This window comes from Oncorhynchus keta, chromosome 23 (genome assembly GCF_023373465.1).
Source record: "Oncorhynchus keta strain PuntledgeMale-10-30-2019 chromosome 23, Oket_V2, whole genome shotgun sequence".
NCBI classification, from domain to species: Eukaryota; Metazoa; Chordata; class Actinopteri; order Salmoniformes; family Salmonidae; genus Oncorhynchus; species Oncorhynchus keta.
The window spans coordinates 23429271-23451400 of record NC_068443.1 but is presented as its reverse complement, the minus strand read 5'-3'; the positions used below and the strand labels follow the sequence as shown (position 1 = coordinate 23451400).

General features: G+C 43.6%; 1 protein-coding gene across 1 annotated transcript; it reads left to right on the top strand.

The window, feature by feature from the left end:
* Window positions 1-3828: 3828 nt before the first annotated feature.
* Window positions 3829-12442, top strand: LOC118402018 (proteasome subunit alpha type-7-like). Its single transcript, XM_035799816.2, has 7 exons — window positions 3829-4024; window positions 9418-9544; window positions 9624-9748; window positions 11064-11186; window positions 11448-11567; window positions 11863-11925; window positions 12019-12442. Exons 1-7 carry the CDS (start codon window positions 3923-3925, stop codon window positions 12112-12114), a joined length of 756 nt encoding a protein of 251 aa, XP_035655709.1. The 5' UTR covers window positions 3829-3922; the 3' UTR covers window positions 12115-12442.
* Window positions 12443-22130: the final 9688 nt, after the last annotated feature.

Here is a 22130-nt window from a genome sequence, read left to right as displayed (position 1 = left end):
CAATTTTTAATTATTAAAGTGGCTAGAGATTTGAGTCAGTATGTTGGCAGCAGCCACTCAATGTTAGTGATGGCTGTTTAACAGTCTGATGGCTTTGAGATAGAAGCTGTTTTTCAGTCTCTTGGTCCCAGCTTTGATGCACCTGTACTGACCTCGCCTTCTGGGTGATAGCGGGGTGAATAGGCAGTGGCTCGGGTGATTGTTGTCCTTGATGATCTTTTTGGCCTTCCTGTGACATCGGGTGGTGTAGGTGTCCTGGAGGGCAGATAGTTTGCCCCTGGTGATGCGTTGTGCAGACCTCACTGCCCTCTGGAGAGCCTTATGGTTGTGGGCGGAGCAGTTGCTGTACCAGGCGGTGATACAGCCCAACAGGATGCTCTCGATTGTGCATCTGTAAACGTTTGTGACTGTCTTTGGTGACAAACCAAACTTCTTCAGCCTCCTGAGGTTGAAAAGGCGCTGTGGCGCCTTCTTCACAACGCTGTCTGTGTGGGTGGACCATTTCAGTTTGTCCGTGATGTGTACACCGAGGAACTTAAAACTTTCCACATTCTACACTACTGTCCTGTCGATGTGGATAGGGGGGTGCTCCCTCTGCTGTTTCCTGAAGTCCACGATCATCTCCTTTGTTTTGTTGACGTTGAGTGTGAGGTTGTTTTCCTGACACCAAAATCCGAAGGCTCTCACCTCCTCCCTGTAGGCCGTCTCGTCGTTGTTGATAATCAAGCCTACCACTGTAGTGTCGTCTGCAAACTTGATGATTGAGTTGGAGGCGTGCATGGCCACGCAGTCATGGGTGAACAGGGAGTACAGGAGAGGGCTGAGAATGCACCCCTGGGGGCATCCTGTCAGAAAGTCCAGGACCCAGTTGCACAGGGCGGAGTTGAGACCCAGTGTCTTGAGCTTTATGATGAGTTTGGAGGGTACTATGGTGTTAAATGCTGAGCTGTAATCGATGAACAGAATTCTTACATAGGTATTCCTCTTGTCCAGATGGGTTAGGGCATTGTGCAGTGTGATTGAGATTGCGTCGCCCGTGGACCTATTGGGGCGGTAAGCAAATTGGAGTGGGTCTAGGGTATCAGGTAGGGTGGAGGTGATATGATCCTTGACTAGTCTCTCAAAGCACTTCATGATGATGGAAGTGAGTGATATGGGGCGATAGTCGTTTAGCTCAGTTACCTTAGCTTTCTTGGGAACAGGAACAATGGTGGCCCTCTTGAAGCATGTGGGAACAGCAGACTGGGATAGAGATTGATTGAATATGTCCTTAAACACACCAGCCAGCAGTTTTGGAGGGGGACTGTGTTATTGACATATGCATTTAGTCCTGCATGTTATACTAATTCCAAAACAATACATTAATATACTGTTGCTGTGTTGAATATCACTTGTAAATATCAGTGCTGTGTTCTATCATACGAAATGAAACACAGTGAAAAGTTAATACATTTTCTTCAGAAAGACAAAAGTAATCTTTGCTCTGACACATCCACAAAGAATGACTAATCTGGGTCAAAGATCATAGTATATGTCAATTATTCGGTCACTTGTTGTCATTGCTTAATATGTTATAATCCTCTTTAGTAAGTGGAGATGGAAGAGTTTTGATTGTCTTTGGAATTTGAAGTTTTTACTCAGATTAGTCATTCTTTGTGGATTTGTCAGAGCACAGATTACTTTTGTCTTTCTGAAGAAAATGTAGTACCTTTTCACTGTCTTTCATTTTGTATGATAGAACACAGCTTGCTTCAGGAATTATTGGACCTTCTCTAAGGTAAAGCCCACACTTGATTTTTATACTTGAGTGCAGTCGAAATACCAGTGATTTACATGTAGTGTGTACAATTTCCCAAATTGATAATTATCTGAAAATGCTATAATACTAAATAATTCAAAAAGCTGTATGTTATATATGCAGGATATTTTATTTGTCAGTCCAAACTTCAAATTCCAAAGATAACAAAAACTCTTTCAAACTTTTTTCTAGCATATTAAGCAATTGACAACAAGTGACCGAATAATTGACATATACTATGATCTTTTGAAGTCACATCAAAAGGAACAATTTGTGTTAATGTCCCCTGCGTCTTTTGAGAGTCAGGAATTACAGTCTGTTTAGTGACAGCAAAGAGGTTATAAATACCTGGCATTACAGTATCTGGCAATGCATAGATTGGTGGTGAATGTGACACTAAACTATAATTTTCTCATAGGTGCTCTCATTTTAGAAAAAAGTCAGACGGTAGTAGTTGTAATGTCTGTGTGATTATTCTCCAAAGCAGTCGTATTAGAGTGCAACATGAATAAGTTGTCACAATGGAATGCGAAAGTATGTTTTATATGAGTTATCAGAGAGAAAATGACTACATAATACACTTGAAACTATATTAAACTTATTGATCTTGATAATACATAATACAGAGATGTAATGAATATCTTTCATTCTTTTCTCTGGTGTTGGTTTTGAAAACTTGGGTAATAGGCCTTTACAGTATACTGCTAACCTTGATAGAAAAGCCTATAACTCTCCATTGGTGTTCTGAAAGCTTCATTATACTTTGTACTGTCAGCCTTGTTGTCTCTTGTAATGCATTTTAAACTCTATAAAAGGTAGTTTTGCTGACCTTAATCGATAATCATGAAAATCTTGCTTGTAAATAATCTTGTCTATGATATACATTTTAAAAACTAGTTAACAGGCCTATGCCTTTAATGTATACTGTTAACCTTGACAGATAAGAAGTATATATCAGCCTAAAACTTGTAAAAAAAAAGGCGCAATTATACCGTGGCCTGGTTAATATTCATTACATGGAACTTGTAAATACATAAGATTTTGTTTTGATTAAAAAAATTTAGGCTTATATATAGCGTACACAATAGCTTATAACATACCAGTATTTGTAAACCTTCAAAAGAAATGGTGATATTAATGGGCTCCTGAGTGGTGCAGAGGTCTAAGGTACTGCATCCCATTGCTAGAGGTGTCACTACAGACCCTGGTTCGATTCCAGTCTGAAACACAACCAGCTGTGATTTTTTATTTTATTTGGGTGGTGCACAATAGGCCCAGTGTTATCTGGGTTAGGGTTTGGCTGGGGTAGGCTGTCATTGTAAGTACGATTTTTTTCTTAACTTACTTGCCTAATTAAATAAAGGATAAATTACTAATACTACAACAACAAAATGATCAATACAAATGTTCTAAGCTTTGCAATGCTGCGAAAAACAGTTGTACTGCACTAGAGTGCAAAAGCATATCGATATTCCCAGTTCAGTATGTCTTTGCAAGGAAAATATTATTTTGAAAAATAATATTACACGATCACGCTGCCAGCATAATATCCAGCTGCTATGAGAAAACTAATAGAATAGGACGCTATTCTGGAACGTATTAGCTAGTCCATTAGAGGGGTGAACGAAAATGTCATTAACATATTTATCTTCGTGAGATATTAAAACATTAATTGAAGTAATAACTGAAATATAGAAACAATACCAACATGTCAATACATTGTATCATTGTTTAGTGGGGTGCAATTAAGACATATAAAAACAAAACAATATGTTCAAACCCTTTCTCGTATTGGAATAATCCAAACTCAACCCCAGGGGATTGGAAAATACAATGCTCCGGAAAGGAACCAAACAGCGCTGGAAACGTCTGTATCAACCCCTTACAATGGTTCCGAACCACACTGAAATATTTTCGAGTTATGGAGAGTGAAATAAAAAGTTGCACTTGGATAACTTTGAAATGGTGGGTATTTTCTTAGGGAAATGCTCAAAATTGAACTCGTCCAAGTTCAGAGTTCAAGCGCATGCGCTCTGTGAGTGTACACACAAAAACTGACTAGGAAACATTCACAAGCTGAGTAGCTACACAAATTTCACTGCATTTGTTTCTAGCAACTACATAATGGCAGCAAGATATGACAGGGCGATCACTGTGTTTTCTCCTGACGGTCACCTTTTTCAGGTGGAATATGCGCAAGAGGCTGTGAAGAAAGGCTCCACCGCTGTAAGTTTATGAAGCTGATAAGCAGCTGTTAGCTATGTCATTTAGCTAACTTAGATAACTTTTAGTGACTTGGATGAAGGAGAAAATGGATGGTTTCCACTTGTAACCACAGCCACAAAGTCAAAATTGGCTATATTACATATAAACATTTAAAAAAGTGATTTTTAACCATCATTTAAGGTTAGCAGTGTGGGTGAGGTTAGTTAGGTTTCAAATCAGATTTTAAGCAGGGGTGGGCAAACTTTGCTCGAGGGCCACATCGGGACTTTGAAATTCAAAGGAGGGCCAGTAATATCTAACAATCAGTGGCGATTTTAGCATGGACATCTTTGTGGGGCCCAAAAAGGAAGGGGATGCATGTCAGCAAAGCCACGACACAACACTAAACAATACATTAATTGCACTTTAACGGTGCCCACAAACTGTTAAGGCCTACATAAAGCTGTCCCAACAGCAGTCCCAACACCTTACCACTACTACACCTGGCTATCAGCAGAGGCTTATCTGGCAGTGGAACAGTTAATTCAGCCTCATTTACTGCATTTAAAAAATCATAGCTGATATGGCTGACTTTCTTAAACAAATGTGCTTTCTAATGTAAATTGAGATGTACAAACTATGGCATAAGGGGACAACAAGTGGATAAGAGGCAATCTGTAATTTCGATTGAGACATTAATGAGCGAGCTAGGATGGAGGTAGTCTAACTATTTGTTTAGCACTTTTGAAATGTACAGCAACAGAATTCAGAACATGGGCTGTTCTTAGTGTTCTCCCTGTACACCAAGTCAGCGTAGGATAAATAAAGGGGGCTTGTAAATTAGGGATGCACGATATATCGGTATCGGACGATATTAGCTAAAAATGGCGACATCGGCTGATGTCTAGTTTAATGCTGATGTGCAAAACTGATGTCAAAGCTGACGTGCATACCTATATAACGTAGGTGCATGATGTAATGACGCCACGTAAATGTAGCGTGAGACTTGCAACACAGCATTCCTAGTCTACAATGTCTGCTGTGTGAATCGAGCAGTCAACAAGTCGAGCAGTCATTTGAAAGAGGAAGAACATTTCAGCAAGACGACTCAAAGGCGAAATCCATTAACCCCAAGATAATGGAATTCATTGCCCTTGACAATCAACCGTTCTCTGTCGTGGGTGATGTTGGCTTTCACCGAATGGTCGTGCACCGGTACACACTAAGTATGCACTATTTTTCAGATGTTGCCCTACCGGAGTTACACATTAATAGCATCACTGCTATTAGCTTCATGATTGACATTTGGACTAGCAATATCAGCCCCATGAGCATGCTGAGTCTGAGGATTTCGTACTGAGGAAAGTCGTCTTGCATGCTCATGAATGTGGCTGTCATACCGCTGCTTCCATTTCAATGGCATTTCAGCACATGTTTGAAACTTGGAAACATGAACATGCTAGCTCTATTCGAACAACTGACTCAAGAAATAAGCTCATCAACTGCGCCGGCAGCAGATGTGATACCCTCTGTCATGGCATTGAAACGCCTGCTCAACAAAACTGCCCGACACAGGCTGTGAATAAGCGATTCGGTGGCATTCTCTCTTTACTGTGTCGCCACCATGCTCGATGCTATGTACAAGGACCACTACTTCGATGCAGACAAGAAACAGGGTTTACTTGAAATGTTACATAAGCAGCTAAACAAGATGTAAATGAACACAGTGACCGCACCGAAGAAGAGGCCACGGACAGACAGAGCTGAAGCATCACTGCTTGACATGTATGATGAAATCATATTTTGTTAGCCACATGCAACACCTTACAGTGAAGCTGTTCAGAAGCGACTTGGCACAGCGCGATAGCAGAGAGAACAGTCTATGACTAGGGTGGCTGGAGTCTGACAATTTTTAGGGCCTTCCTCTGACACCGCCTTGTATAGAGGTCATGGATGGCAGGAAGCGTGGCCCCAGTGATGTACTGGGCCGTACGCACTACCCTCTAGTGCCTTTCAGTTGGAGGCAGAGCAGTGGCCATACCAGGCAGTGATGCAACCAGTCAGGATGCTCTCGATGGTGCAGCTGTAAAACCTTTTTGAGGTTCTGCAGACCCATGCCAAATCTTTTAAGTCTCCTGAAGGGGAATAGGTTTTGCCATGCCCTTTTCATGGCTGTCTTGTTGTGCTTGGACCATTTTAGTTTGTTGGTGATGTGGACACCAAGGAACTTGAAGCTCTCAACCTGCTATACTTACAGCCCTGTCGATGAGAATGGGGGGTGTGCTCAGTTCTCTTTTTTTTTTGGTCCTTTTTTTGGTCCTTTGTCTTGAACATGTTGAGGGAGAGGTTGTTGTCCTGGCACCACACAGCCAGGTCTCTGACCTCCTCCCTATAGACTCATCATTGTTTGTGATCAGGTCCATCACTGTTGTGTCATCGGCAAACTCAATGATGGTGTTGGAGTCTTCCCTGGTCGTGCAGTCATGAGTGAACAGGGAGTACACAGGGACTGAGCACACACCCCTGAGGGGTCCCTGTGTTGAGGATCAGCGCTGCGGATGTGTTGTTACTTACCCTAACCACCTGGGGGCGGTCCGTCAGGAAGTCCAGGATCCAGTTGCAGATGGAGGCGTTTAGTCCCAGGTTCCTTAGCTTATTGATGAGCTTTGATGGCACTATGGTGTTGAACGCTGAGCTGTAGTCAATGAATAGCATTCTCACATAAGTGTTCCTTTTATCCAGGTGGGAAAGAGCAGTGTGGAGTGCAATAGAGATGGCATCATCTGTGGATCTGTTAGGGCGGTATGAAAATTGGAGTGGGTCTTTGGTTTCTGGGATAATGGTGTTGATGTAAGCCATGACCAGCCTTTCAAAGCTCTTCATGGCTACGGATGTGAGTGCTACTGGTCTGTAGTCATTTAGGCAGGTTACCTTTGCTTTCTTGGGCACAGGAACTATGGTGGTCTGCTTCAAACATGTTGGTATTAGACCCGGACAGGGAGAGGCTGAAATTGTCAGTGAAGACACTTGCCAGTTGGTCAGCGCATGCTCACAGTACACGTTCTGGTAATCCGTCTGGCCCTGCAGCCTTGTGAATGTTGACATGTTTAACTTCTTGGTGACAGGGGGCAGTATTTTCACGTCCTGATGAAATGCATGCCCAAATTCAACTGCCTGCTACTCATCCCCAGAAGATGAGATATGCATAGTATTAGTAGATTTGGATAGAAAACACTCTGAAGTTTGTAAAACTGTTTGAATCATGTCTGAGTGTAACAGAACTTATTTAGCGGGCAACCCCGAGGACAAACCATTCAGATTTTTTTTTTTAGGTCACTCTCTTTTCAATGGGGTTTCATTGGAAAGGCCAGGGGCCTTTCTTGCAGTTCCTATTGCTTCCATTATATGTCAAGTCTTTAGAAATTGGTTGAGGTTATTCCTTTGTGTAATGAAGTACGGCCATCTTGAACGAGGGTCACTTAAAGTGTACTGTTAGATAGAGGCCGCGTGACCAGAAAGCTAGCTACAGTTTTTTTTCTTCCTGTATTGAACACAGTCTTCAATTTGATTGATTATTTACGTTAAAAAATACCTGAAGTTGTATTACAAAAGTAGTTTGAAATGTTTTGGCAAAGTTTACAGGTAACTTTTGAGATATTTTGTAGTCACGCTGCGCAAGTTGGATCAAACGCGCCAAATAAATGGACATTTTGGATATATATCGACGGAATTAATCGAACAAAAGGACCATTGGTGATGTTTATGGGACATATTGGAGTGCCAACAAAAGACGCTCGTCAAAGGTAAGGAATAAATTATATTTTTATTTCTGCGTTTTGTCGCGCCTGCAGGATTGAAATATGGTTTCTCTCTTTGTTTTCGGAGGTGCTATCCTCAGATAATAACATTGTTTGCTTTTGCCGAAAAGACTTTTTGAAATCTGACATGTTGGCTGGATTCACAACAAGTGTAGCTTTAATTTGCTATCTTGCACGTGATTTAATGAAAGTTTGATTTTTATAGTAATTTTTTTGAATTTGGCGCTCTGCATTTTCCCTGGCTTTTGGCCACATATCCCAGAGAGGATAAAGGCATCAGCCAGTGTAGTACAACTCAATCTTAGTCCAATCTTTGCCTGTTTTCTGATTTTGGGGTTCAAAATGTTGGTTCCAACCGCCATGTCTTTGTGAAACGCAGAGTAGGTGATCTCTGCATGTGTGGTTCCCACGGTGAAGCATGGAGGAGGTGGTGTGATGGTGTGGTGATGCTTTGCTGGTGACACTGTCTGTGATTTTTATTTAGAATTCAAGGCACACTTAACCAGCATGGCTACCACAGCATTCTACAGCGATATGTCATCCCATCTGGTTTGAGCTTAGTGGGACAATCATTTGGTTTTCAATCGGACAATGATCCAACACACCTCCAGATGTGTAAGGGCTATTTGACTAAGGAGAGCGATGTAGTGCTACATCAGATGACCTGGCCTCCACAATCATCTGACCTTAACCCAATTGAGATGGTTTTGGAGGAGTTGGACCGCAGAGTGAAGGAAAACCAGCCAATGAGTGCTCAGCTTATCAGTCCCCCGGGGTGAAATGAGCACTGCATACAGTAGATGTGTGGTGCTCAAAATACTTCCTATTCCAATTCACTCTCTTCAACCGGACAAACCGTGCCCGCTTCAAAGCTTGCGTCTCGTTTTTTGGCAACAAATTAGTCGTTATCTCTTACCTGTGGGTTTTACTGCACTGGCTACAAATGATGGAAAACAACTACACCGCTCACTTGACTACCACTACCAAATGCACAGGAGAACAGGCCTTGCAGTTTTTCACAGGAATTCATTTTTCTTCATGGATGTACATAGTAGCTCACCAGCACCAACACTTGGTTTGGAATTAAATTATATGCTAGCATGGCTAGTAGCTAACGTTAGCCAGCTGGAACTAGTATCGGGTCTCCAGATGATGTTGAGAAATAGTGCATTGTGGGTAGTTATCTGGAAATAAGTTAATAAATATGTAAAAATGCTAAAACCATTGTTTGTAGTTATAAGTAGTGAGATCGTGACTACAACTAAGTCTTTGACACACTGTTACTTTGAGTAAAAACTCATGCTTCCTACCCTTAAAGAAGAGATGGTCAAAATGGGTGGGGTTTATTATGACTCTGGCTGTGGTAACTAGTGACTTCCCAAATTTATAGCTAGCTTACTCAGTTAACTAGCTAGTAGTTGCTAGTAAATTATCATGTTCTATTATTTAATGCTGTTATCTGGAATACTTTTACTTGCATAATTTGTGTGATTACTAAGCTAGCAAGTTAGATTTGCTAACTGTCAAAACGCATGTGCTGTTTGTTTAAATAGCTAGTTGACTGTTTCATTTCCCCATTCATTCCTCTAACATTAGGTGGGCATCAGGGGCAAAGACATTGTTGTCCTTGGCGTTGAGAAGAAGTCAGTGGCCAAGCTGCAGGAGGAAAGAACAGTCCGCAAAATATGCACCCTAGACGACCATGTCTGCATGGCATTTGCAGGTACCTATAAACTTCAATAATATGCTTGAAATTGAAACCTGCTGGAAGCTTTGGTCTTATTTAACCAGCTGTCTGTCAGGCCTGACCGCAGATGCCCGCATCGTGATCAACAGAGCTCGTGTGGAGTGCCAGAGTCACCGGCTCACTGTGGAGGACCCAGTGACCGTGGAGTACATTACACGACACATCGCCACCCTGAAACAGGTAGGATTGCCTACATCGCCATACTTAAACCGGTAGTCTCCGTTCCTCGAACTAAGAACAAACAGACCCTAACGGCTTGAGTACCACAGAATGAGTCATAATACACACATCTAAAGGTCAAACAAGGAAATGGTTCCAATTGCGTTTTCACCATAAAACGTTCGCCATAGATAATTTTAGGAACACTTTAAATTAGGGCTGTGTTTCATGTAGGCTTATCCTGGCGTGACATTTTGATAACCATGTAAGTGTATTTACGACAGTGAATTTTAGCCATATATTCGCCTGTATTTACCCCCCCTCGTTAACGTGGCTATCATGAAGAACTACAAATGCCATGATGATCTGGATGAGACTGCCGAATCGAGGCAAAAGTTAATCCAGGGATTATTACCAATTAGGCAGGTGGCCTAGTGGTTAGACGTTGGACCAGTAACTGAAAGGTTGCAAGATCGAATCCCCGAGCTGACTATGTAAAAATCTGTCGTTCTGCCCCTTAACTGACTTGCCTAGTTAAATATAGGTAAAATAAAAAATGTAATATCTAAATTGGCTATGTTTCTTTAGATGGACAATTCTGTCAACTGTCCTGTGCAAGTTTTAAATTGACACAACCTTTTTAGCAAAGGTATCATCTAGTGATGATGTACATGAGCTTGCAACGATTTGTAGTCTTACATGAGTTCTACTTTGATGCTTAAAAGCATTTTCAAATCTGAGAGTAAATAGAGCTGAATATCTTTAAGTCACCTTGTCTGAGCGAGATTTACATGGTTATCAAAACTCAAGCCAGGGTAAGCCTACATGAAATACAGCCCTTATTGTAATAAGTGTTTCTAAAATTCTCTGGGGAAGCATTTATGGTGGACAAACGATTGGAACCGTTTCCCTTTTTACTGCTAGGTTTTATGGGTATTATAACACCTCCACTATTGCCATCCATGAGACACAGACATCACTCAACAATTGGACAGACTTCACTTAAACAGGAAGTCACAGCCCTCCGTAAATCTTTCTCTCGAGATAGCACCCCCCCAACCCAAAGAAAGCCATGTATGTGTGCCAGAAAACAGTAGCTTGTGTGGGACTTGTATTTTGATTTGGTGAAGCAAGGAGGAAGTGAAAAATACCTTTGTGGATATTTTTTCCAATTACTAACACCATAAAAACAATTGTGACATGACTTTAGATTTTCTGTGATGAGTTAATGCGCAAAAATCCTATCTAAGAGTGAGTTCATATGATGCTTGACTGAATGGTCTTTTGAAGGTCAGTTTTGTGTTCATAACCGGTTTTTGACATTTTAATTCTCTAGCGCTACACTCAGAGCAATGGACGTAGACCGTTTGGCATCTCTGCCTTGATCGTGGGTTTTGACTGTGATGGGACCCCCAGGCTCTATCAGACTGACCCCTCTGGAACTTACCACGCATGGAAGGTCAGCCAATCCACAAAGATTCCTTACCTTTCTCCACTGCCAAATATGTTAAACTTTCTTCACAGCTATAGTGTCTATAACTAGTGTGCCTGAAGTGTATCATTTGAAAAATGTGATAATTTCGTATCCTAAATGTTCAGGTCTGTTTTTTTAAATCCACATTAGTAGGAGAAAATATTTTCCTGTTGATGTGTATTTAAAATGTTTTACTTTTGTTTAAAAATGCTGAGCTACGGATTTGTTTCCTATGCCTTTGTTCAGGCAAATGCGATTGGCCGTAGTGCTAAGACGGTAAGGGAGTTCCTGGAGAAGAACTACACAGATGAAGCCATCGCCACTGACAATGAGTCGATAAAGCTGGCCATCAAAGCCTTGCTTGAGGTGAGGTCAAATGCTCTCTTTTATGGTCGTAAATACCAAACTGACCCCTAACCCCTACTTCTTAGGCACTTCTTGATCTGAGGCAATTGAATTGGTCTATTCACTATGGCAAAAATGCCACCTAGCCAATTAGAGGGCAAGATAGAGCTATACAATTAGCATATCATTTATACCTACAAGAATTTGGGATATTACAAACATTTAGGGGAAAGGGGACAATTTGCAATTCAGCATAGGTTTGCACCTGATCCATCATGCATATTTTTATGCGTACACCTTTGAACTCTGTCCCCAGGTGGTTCAGTCTGGTGGGAAGAACATTGAACTTGCTGTAATTAGAAGAAACCAGCCACTGAAGGTAAGGGTCTTGGTCTCATGTCCTAGTATTTACTGCTTTGCAAATATATTCGTCTATGGGCTAATTGCTGTATTTTTTTTTTACTCCATGTAGTTATTGGAGTCCAAAGAAATTGAGACTCTGGTGACTGAGATAGAGAAAGAGAAGGAAGATGAGGCAGAGAAGAAAAAACAGAAGAAGTCTACTTGAAGTCATAATAAAACTCTGGCTTTCATTTAGCACTTGCTTAAAGGCAGCATATTTGGTCTAACATCAAAATGTGTTTACAAGCCCAAAACAGCTTTCATGTCACACACTAAGGGCAGAATCTTAACTTAATGTAGGTTGAATTAGTCACATCTCACATTGCCATCAATGCATTGTTTATGTGGAAATATAAGTCAAATGTATGGATCTCAAGTTAGGATTCAGACCTACAATGACGTCTCCCCTTTGCCAACTTAAGGTATGTTGTTGAACTTCTTTGAAGTGAATGTTATTGGATCAAAATGCTTAATAAAGTCAACTTGTTCATGTACCATCTCTGTTTTTATTCACAAGATGCCCTATTACTGACTTCTATTGCATTATGGTGTCAGTGTTATTTTCTTTAGATTCATTGTTGTTTTTGTGAGGTGCTGGTGCTAAAATATTCATTTTCTGCAGGCAGAAACCGAGCACCTTATCACAGAAAAAAATATAACTAATATATATATCACAAACATACAAGTATCCTTGTTTTTGAAAGAAAAGCTATTTTTTTTGTCCCATTTTTAAAAGAACATCATTGATCAGAAATACAGTGTAGACATTGTAAATTACTATTGTAGCTGGAAACGGCAGATTAAAAAAAATATATAAATATTTTTATATGGAATATCTACATAGGTGTACAGAGGCCCATTATCAGCAATCATCACTCCTGTGTTCCAATGGTACGTTGTGTTAGCTAATCCAAGTTTATCATTTTAGAAGACTAATTGATCATTAGAAAACCATTTTTAAATTATGTTATAGAAGCAATAAAACGGGCCTTTAGACTAGTTGAGGGTCTGGAGCATCAGCATTTGTGGGTTCTCTTACAGGCTCAAAATGGCCAGAAACCAAGAACTTTCTTCTGAAACTTGTCAGTCTATTTTTGTTCTGATAAATGAAGGCTATTCCATGCAAGAAATTGCCAAGAAACTGAAGATCTCGTACAATGCTGTGGACTACCCTTCACAGAACAGTGCAAACAGGCTCTAACCAGAATAGAAAGAGTTGGAGGCCCCGGTGCACAACTGAGCTAGAGGACAAGTACATTAGTGTCTAGTTTGAGAAAGACGCCTCAAGTCCTCAACTTCCAGCTTCATTAAATAGTACCCGCAAAACACCAGTCTCAACGTCAACAGTGAAGTGGTGACTCTGGGATGCTGGCTTTCTAGGCAGAGTTTTAATTTTACATTTACATTTTACATTTAAGTCATTTAGCAGACGCTCTTATCCAGAGCGACTTACAAATTGGTGCATTCACCTTATGACATCCAGTGGAACAGCCACTTTACAATAGTGCATCTAAATCTTTTAAGGGGGTGAGAAGGATTACTTTATCCTATCCTAGGTATTCCTTAAAGAGGTGGGGTTTCAGGTGTCTCCGGAAGGTGGTGATTGACTCCGCTGTCCTGGCATCGTGAGGGAGTTTGTTCCACCATTGTGGGGCCAGAGCAGCGAACAGTTTTGACTGGGCTGAGCGGGAACTGTACTTCCTCAGTGGTAGGGAGGCGAGCAGGCCAGAGGTGGATGAACGCAGTGCCCTTGTTTGGGTGTAGGGCCTGATCAGAGCCTGGAGGTACTGAGGTGCCGTTCCCCTCACAGCTCCGTAGGCAAGCACCATGGTCTTGTAGCGGATGCGAGCTTCAACTGGAAGCCAGTGTATAGAGCGGAGGAGCGGGGTGACGTGAGAGAACTTGGGAAGGTTGAACACCAGACGGGCTGCGGCGTTCTGGATGAGTTGTAGGGGTTTAATGGCACAGGCAGGGAGCCCAGCCAACAGCGAGTTGCAGTAATCCAGACGGGAGATGACAAGTGCCTGGATTAGGACCTGCGCCGCTTCCTGTGTGAGGCAGGGTCGTACTCTGCGGATCACGCCAAGGTTCTTAGCGCTCTGGGAGGAGGACACAATGGAGTTGTCGACCGTGATGGCGAGATCATGGAACGGGCAGTCCTTCCCCGGGAGGAAGAGCAGCTCCGTCTTGCCGAGGTTCAGCTTGAGGTGGTGATCCGTCATCCACACTGATATGTCTGCCAGACATGCAGAGATGCGATTCACCACCTGGTCATCAGAAGGAGGAAAGGAGAAGATTAATTGTGTGTCGTCTGCATAGCAATGATAGGAGAGACCATGTGAGGTTATGACAGAGCCAAGTGACTTGGTGTATAGCGAGAATAGGAGAGGGCCTAGAACAGAGCCCTGGGGGACACCAGTGGTGAGAGCGTGGTGAGGAGACAGATTCTCGCCACGCCACCTGGTAGGAGCGACCTGTCAGGTAGGACGCAATCCAGCGTGGGCCGCGCCGGAGATGCCCAACTCGGAGAGGTGGAGAGGAGGATCTGATGGTTCACAGTATCGAAGGCAGCCGATAGGTCTAGAAGGATGAGAGCAGAGGAGAGAGAGTTAGCTTTAGCGGTGCGGAGCGCCTCCGTGATACAGAGAAGAGCAGTCTCAGTTGAATGACTAGTCTTGAAACCTGACTGATTTGGATCAAGAAGGTCATTCTGAGAGAGATAGCGGGAGAGCTGGCCAAGGACGGCACGTTCAAGAGTTTTGGAGAGAAAAGAAAGAAGGGATACTGGTCTGTAGTTGTTGACATCGGAGGGATCGAGTGTAGGTTTTTTCAGAAGGGGTGCAACTCTCGCTCTCTTGAAGACGGAAGGGACGTAGCCAGCGGTCAGGGATGAGTTGATGAGCGAGGTGAGGTAAGGGAGAAGGTCTCCGGAAATGGTCTGGAGAAGAGAGGAGGGGATAGGGTCGAGCGGGCAGGTTGTTGGGCGGCCGGCCGTCACAAGACGCGAGATTTCATCTGGAGAGAGAGGGGAGAAAGAGGTCAGAGCACAGGGTAGGGCAGTGTGAGCAGAACCAGCGGTGTCGTTTGACTTAGCAAACGAGGATCGGATGTCGTCGACCTTCTTTTCAAAATGGTTGACGAAGTCATCTGCAGAGGGAGGGGGGGGGGGGAGGAGGAGAAGGTGGCAAAGAGCTTCCTAGGGTTAGAGGCAGATGCTTGGAATTTAGAGTGGTAGAAAGTGGCTTTAGCAGCAGAGACAGAGGAGGAAAATGTAGAGAGGAGGGAGCGAAAGGATGCCAGGTCCGCAGGGAGGCGAGTTTTCCTCCATTTCCGCTCGGCTGCCCGGAGCCCTGTTCTGTGAGCTCGCAATGAGTCGCGAGCCACGGAGCGGGAGGGGAGGACCGAGCCGGCCTGGAAGATAGGGGACATAGAGAGTCAAAGGATGCAGAAAGGGAGGAGAGGAGGGTTGAGGAGGCAGAATCAGGAGATAAGTTGGAGAAGGTTTGAGCAGAGGGAAGAGATGATAGGATGGAAGAGGAGAGAGTAGCGGGGGAGAGAGAGCGAAGGTTGGGACGGCGCGATACCATCCGAGTAGGGGCAGTGTGGGAAGTGTTGGATGAGAGCGAGAGGGAAAAGGATACAAGGTATTTTGGATTGGAGATGCTTGATATGAGTCTGGAAGGATAGTTTACAGTCTAGCCAGACACTTAGAATATGTGGACAACTACAAATACCTAAGTCAGAACTGCCCAGCGTAGTGATTCTAGTCGGGCGGGCGGGTGCGGGCAACGATAGGTTAAGCATGCATTTAGTTTTACTAGCGTTTTAAGAGCAGTTGGAAGCCACAGAAAGAGTGTTGTATGGCATTGAAGCTTGTTTGTTAAGTGTCCAAAGAAGGGCCAGATGTATACAGAATGGTGTCGTCTGCGTAGAGGTGGTTCAGGGAACCACCCGCAGCAAGTGCTACACTTCTCCCTCAGTCGTTTAAAGTACCGTAATTGCTGGACTATAAGCCGCTACTTTATTCCCACGCTTTTAACCTCGCGGTTTATACAATGACGCTGCTAATTTATGGATTTTTCCCGCTTTCACAAGATTCATGCCGCCAAAAAAACTGAGCACTGTCACAATGTGACGTAAAATCGAGCGCGCTCAAACTTCCCATCATTCTGATTATGGTAGTAATTTTGTCACCCTCATCATGGCAAAGACATGGAGAAATGCATATGATGCAGCTTTCAAGTTGAAGGCGATCGATCTGGCTGTTGGAAAAGGAAAGAGAGCTGCTGCACGGGAGCTTGGCCTTAATGAGTCGATGATAAGACGTTGGAAACAGCAGCGCGAGGAACTGACTCAGTGCAAAAAGACAACAAAGGCTTTCAGAGGGAAGAAAAGCAGATGGCCCAAAGTATTTGCAGCCACTTGACATCAGTGTAAATCGTGCATTTAAGGTGGCGCTCCTTGTTCATTGGGAGGCTTGGATGACAAGTGGGGAGAAATCCTTCACTAAAACAGGCTGCATGCGAAGAGCAACTTATGGTCAAGTCTGCCAGTGGGTCCTGACAGCGTGGAGCATTGTCAAAAAATCCACTATCATCAACGGGTTTGGAAAGGCTGGACCGCTGCGTGTTGAAGGGGCAGCATGAGTTCAGCGGGGTATTTGCCTCCGGATGAAAGTGACGAGAGCGACAATGAAAACGATCCAACATCGGCTGAAGCAATTCTGAGGCTATTCATCTCTGACACAGAAGGAGATGACTTCAATGGTTTCAGTGCACAGGAGGAGGAAAATAGTGACCAAGTTCATTTGTTTCAATGTACCGGTAGGCACCTGCGGTTTATAGGCATGTGTGGCTTATTTATGTACAAAATACATATTTTTTAATAATTCGGTGGGTGCGGTTTATATTCAGGTGCGCTTAATAGTCCAGCAATTACGGTAACTGTCCAGTGAAAATCTCACTTTTTCAAGTTAATATTCTGTTAACTCATACCCAAATAATGTTGACTTGTTATACTCATATTGTCCAAATATTGTCCAACCCCCCCCCCCCCCCCCCCACACACACACACACACCTCAATCAGACTAACTGAGCTGGCCAATCAGCAGTCTTCTCACATTATTTTTTTTAACCAACATTTCACTCAATGTAATTCTAGGTAATATTTCATAGAAATCTGGAAACACTGGACAGTTGCATAACATTTTTGCATTGGACCAAGCAACGGTTCTTTTGGTGGTCCAAGATATGCCTCTTCCTTCCCTTTTATTTCACCCTAAATTTGCTGATCAAGAAACCGCTGCTCTGAATTTTTAAAGACACAATTATGGCCGGTGGTGTGGTAGGCCTGCTTAATGGAATTCTGGCCTCAGACCCCAGTGTTAAACTTCACTGACTTCAATCTGGAACCCTTTGAAAAGTGCTGCCGAGTTCTGCTGAAAAGCCCCGGGGTTCCTTGTGACTCTCACCAAAGACGTTATGGTGAATGGTAAAGTCCTTAATTTAGTCAACTCCCCCAGCCAGGATTTTCTGAGTGGGTGCCTTGACTGCCCTGGTAAGAGTAACCACAATTTGTCTGCAAATTGTCTTGTTTGTGGGGGTCATAAATGGATGGGAATTAAGTTAATTTCAGGAGTATCCTCTTATAGCCATAATATATACGTATAGGGATTAAATGTCACATTTATCAAACTCATTTCTTAAACGTTCATTTTGTATTTCAATGCGTTGTATGTTGAATCTCTGTCAGAAGCTCTTATAAAATGATTATGCTGACAGAGACACAAGTCGACCAAACGTATAACAAAATACAAAAAAAAAAATGTAATGCTTGTGGTAGTGATTTTAAAGTGAAGCCAAATTATATGGGAGCATCAAAATAAGCTACTAATTTAACTTTCTCCAAGTTAACTCAGGTTAATCTTCTTAGACAGAGGTTATCTGCACTGAACAAAAATATAAACCCAACATACACTTAGGTTGGAGTCATTTAAACTCGTTTTTCAACCACTCCACAAATGTCTGGTTAACAAACTATAGTTTTGGCAAGTCTGTTACGACATCTACTTTGTGCATGTATAACGGATGTGAAACGGCCAGCTTAGTTAGCGGGGCGCGCTAAATAGCGTTTCAATCGGTGACGTGACTTGCTCTGAGACCTTAAAGCTCTGCAAGGGCCGCGACTTTTGTGGAGCGATGGGTAACGATGCTTCGTGGGTGACTGTTGTTGATGTGTGCAGAGAGTCCCTGGTTCACGCCCGCGTATGGGCGAGGGGACGGTCTAAAGTCCCCTGAGTTACACATGACACAAGTAATTTTTCCAACAATTGTTTGCAGACAGATTATTTCCCTTATAATTCACTGTATCACAATTCCAGTGGGTCAGAAGTTTACATAAACTAAATTGACTTTAAACAGCTTGGAAAATTCCATAAAATGATGTCATGGCTTTAGAAGCTTCTGATAGGCTAAATGACATAATTTGAGTCAATTAGAGATGTACCTGTGGATGTATTTCAAGTCCTACCTTCAAATTAAGTGCCTCTTTGCTTGACATCATGGGAAAATCAAAAGAAATCAGCCAAGACCTCAGAAAAAAGATTGTAGACCTCCACAAGTCTGATTCATCCTTGGGAGCAATTTCCAAACGCCTGATGGTACCACGTTCGTCTGTACAAACAATAGTACACAAGGGTAAACACCATGGGACCAAGCAGCCGTCATACCGCTCAGGAAGGATAAATCAAATCAAATCCAATTTTATTTGTCACACATACACATGGTTAGCAGATGTTAATGCGAGTGTAGCGAAATGCTTGTGCTTCTAGTTCCGACAATGCAGTGATAACCAACAAGTAATCTAACTAACAATAAGGGGATAAAGAATATGTACATAAGGATATATGAATGAGTGATGGTACAGGGCAGCATACAGTAGATGGTATCGAGTACAGTATATACATATGAGATGAGTATGTAGACAAAGTAAACAAAGTGGCATAGTTAAAGTGGCTAGTGATACATGTATTACATAAGGATGCAGTCGATGATATAGAGTACAGTATATACATATGCATATGAGATGAATAATGTAGGGTAAGTAACATTATATAAGGTAGTATTGTTTAAAGTGGCTAGTGATATATTTACATCATTTCCCATCAATTCCCATTATTAAAGTGGCTGGAGTTGGGTCAGTGTCAGTGACAGTGTGTTGGCAGCAGCCACTCAATGTTAGTGGTGGCTGTTTAACAGTCTGATGGCCTTGAGATAGAAGCTGTTTTTCAGTCTCTCGGTCCCAGCTTTGATGCACCTGTACTGATCTCGCCTTCTGGATGATAGCGAGGTGAACAGGCAGTGGCTCGGGTGGTTGATGTCCTTGATGATCTTTATGGCCTTCCTGTAACATCGGGTGGTGTAGGTGTCCTGGAGGGCAGGTAGTTTGCCCCCGGTGATGCGTTGTGCAGTCCTCACTACCCTCTGGAGAGCCTTACGGTTGAGGCGGAGCAGTTGCCGTACCAGGCGGTGATACAGCCCGCCAGGATGCTCTCGATTGTGCATCTGTAGAAGTTTGTCAGTGCTTTTGGTGACAAGCCGAATTTCTTCAGCCTCCTGAGGTTGAAGAGACGCTGCTGCGCCTTCTTCACGACGCTGTCAGTGTGAGTGGACCAATTCAGTTTGTCTGTGATGTGTATGCCGAGGAACTTAAAACTTGCTACCCTCTCCACTACTATTCCATCGATGTGGATAGGGGGGTGTTCCCTCTGCTGTTTCCTGAAGTCCACAATCATCTCCTTAGTTTTGTTGACGTTGATTGTGAGGTTATTTTCCTGACACCACACTCCGAGGGCACTCACCTCCTCCCTGTAGGCCGTCTCGTCGTTGTTCGTAATCAAGCCTACCACTGTTGTGTCGTCCGCAAACTTGATGATTGAGTTGGAGGCGTGCGTGGCCACGCAGTCGTGGGTGAACAGGGAGTACAGGAGAGGGCTCAGAACGCACCCTTGTGGGGCCCCCGTGTTGAGGATCAGCGGGGAGGAGATGTTGTTGCCTACCCTCACCACCTGGGGGCGGCCCGTCAGGAAGTCCAGTACCCAGTTGCACAGGGCGGGGTCGAGACCCAGGGTCTCGAGCTTGATGACGAGCTTGGAGGGTACTATGGTGTTGAATGCCGAGCTGTAGTCGATGAACAGCATTCTCACATAGGCATTCCTCTTGTCCAGGTGGGTTAGGGCAGTGTGCAGTGTGGTTGAGATTGCATCGTCTGTGGACCTATTTGGGCGGTAAGCAAATTGGAGTGGGTCTAGGGTGTCAGGTAGGGTGGAGGTGATATGGTCCTTGACTAGTCTCTCAAAGCACTTCATGATGACGGAAGTGAGTGCTACGGGGCGGTAGTCGTTTAGCTCAGTTACCTTAGCTTTCTTGGGAACAGGAACAATGGTGGCCCTCTTGAAGCATGTGGGAACAGCGGACTGGTATAGGGATTGATTGAATATGTCCGTAAACACACCGGCCAGCTGGTCTGCGCATGCTCTGAGGGCGCGGCTGGGGATGCCGTCTGGGCCTGCAGCCTTGCGAGGGTTAACACGTTTAAATGTCTTACTCACCTCGGCTGCAGTGAAGGAGAGACCGCATGTTTTCGTTGCAGGCCGTGTCAGTGGCACTGTATTGTCCTCAAAGCGGGCAAAAAAGTTATTTAGTCTGCCTGGGAGCAAGACATCCTGGTCCGTGACTGGGCTGGGTTTCTTCTTGTAGTCCGTGATTGACTGTAGACCCTGCCACATGCCTCTTGTGTCTGAGCCGTTGAATTGAGATTCTACTTTGTCTCTGTACTGACGCTTAGCTTGGGAGGGAATAGCTGCACTGTTTGTATTCGGTCATGTTACCAGACACCTTGCCCTGATTAAAAGCAGTGGTTCGCGCATTCAGTTTCACGCGAATGCTGCCATCAATCCACGGTTTCTGGTTAGGGAATGTTTTTATCGTTGCTATGGGAACGACATCTTCAACGCACGTTCTAATGAACTCGCACACCGAATCAGCGTATTCGTCAATATTTTTATCTGACGCAATACGAAACATGTCCCAGTCCACGTGATGGAAGCAGTCTTGGAGTGTGGAGTCAGCTTGGTCGGACCAGCGTTGGACAGACCTCAGCGTGGGAGCCTCTTGTTTAAGTTTCTGTCTGTAGGCAGGGATCAACAAAATGGAGTCGTGGTCAGCTTTTCCGAAAGGGGGCGGGGCAGGGCCTTATATGCGTTGCGGAAGTTAGAGTAACAATGATCCAAGGTTTTACCACCCCTGGTTGCGCAATCGATATGCTGATAAAATTTAGGAGTCTTGTTTTCAGATTAGCTTTATTAAAATCCCCAGCTACAATGAATGCAGCCTCCGGATAAATGGTTTACAGTTTGCAAAGAGTTAAATAAAGTTTGTTCAGAGCCATCGATGTGTCTGCTTGGGGGATATATACGGCTGTGATTATAATCAAAGAGAATTCTCTTGGTAGATAATGCGGTCTACATTTGATTGTGAGGAATTCTAAATCAGGTGAACAGAAGGATTTGAGTTCCTGCATGTTTCTTTCATCACACCATGTCTCGTTAGTCATGAGGCATACGCGATGCGTGGAGAAACCCGCTGGCTGCACCGCTGGCCCGGATAGCGTCTTCCCAGTGAGCCATGTTTCCGTGAAGCAGAGAACGTTACAGTCTCTGATGTCCCTCTGGAATGCTACCCTTGCTCGGATTTCATCAACCTTGTTGTCAAGAGACTGGACATTGGCAAGAAGAATGCTAGGGAGTGGTGCGCGATGTGCCGGTGTCCGGAGTCTGACCAGAAGACCGCTACGTTTCCCTCTTTTACGAAGTCGATTTTTTTTGGGGGGTCGCTGCATGGAATCAATTCCGTTGACCTGTTTGTAAGGCAGAACACAGGATCCGCGTCGCGGAAAACATATTCTTGGTCGTACTGATGGTGAGTTGACGCTGATCTTATATTCAGTAGTTCTTCTCGACTGTATGTAATGAAACCTAAGATGACCTGGGGTACTAATGTAAGAAATAACACGTTAAAAAAACAAAAAACTGCATAGTTTCCTAGGAACGCGAAGCGAGGCGGCCATCTCTGTCGGCGCCGGAAGTTGTGTCTCCTAGAGATTAACGTACTTTGGTGCGAAAA

Bases quoted from the DNA above. Each gene is read 5' to 3' on its own strand.
- LOC118402018 (XM_035799816.2), top strand. From the start codon at position 3,923: ATGGCAGCAAGATATGACAGGGCGATCACTGTGTTTTCTCCTGACGGT. The intron at 11,187-11,447 runs GTCAGCCAATCC...GCCTTTGTTCAG, and splicing joins GAACTTACCACGCATGGAAG to GCAAATGCGATTGGCCGTAG. The intron at 11,568-11,862 runs GTGAGGTCAAAT...CTCTGTCCCCAG, and splicing joins CCATCAAAGCCTTGCTTGAG to GTGGTTCAGTCTGGTGGGAA.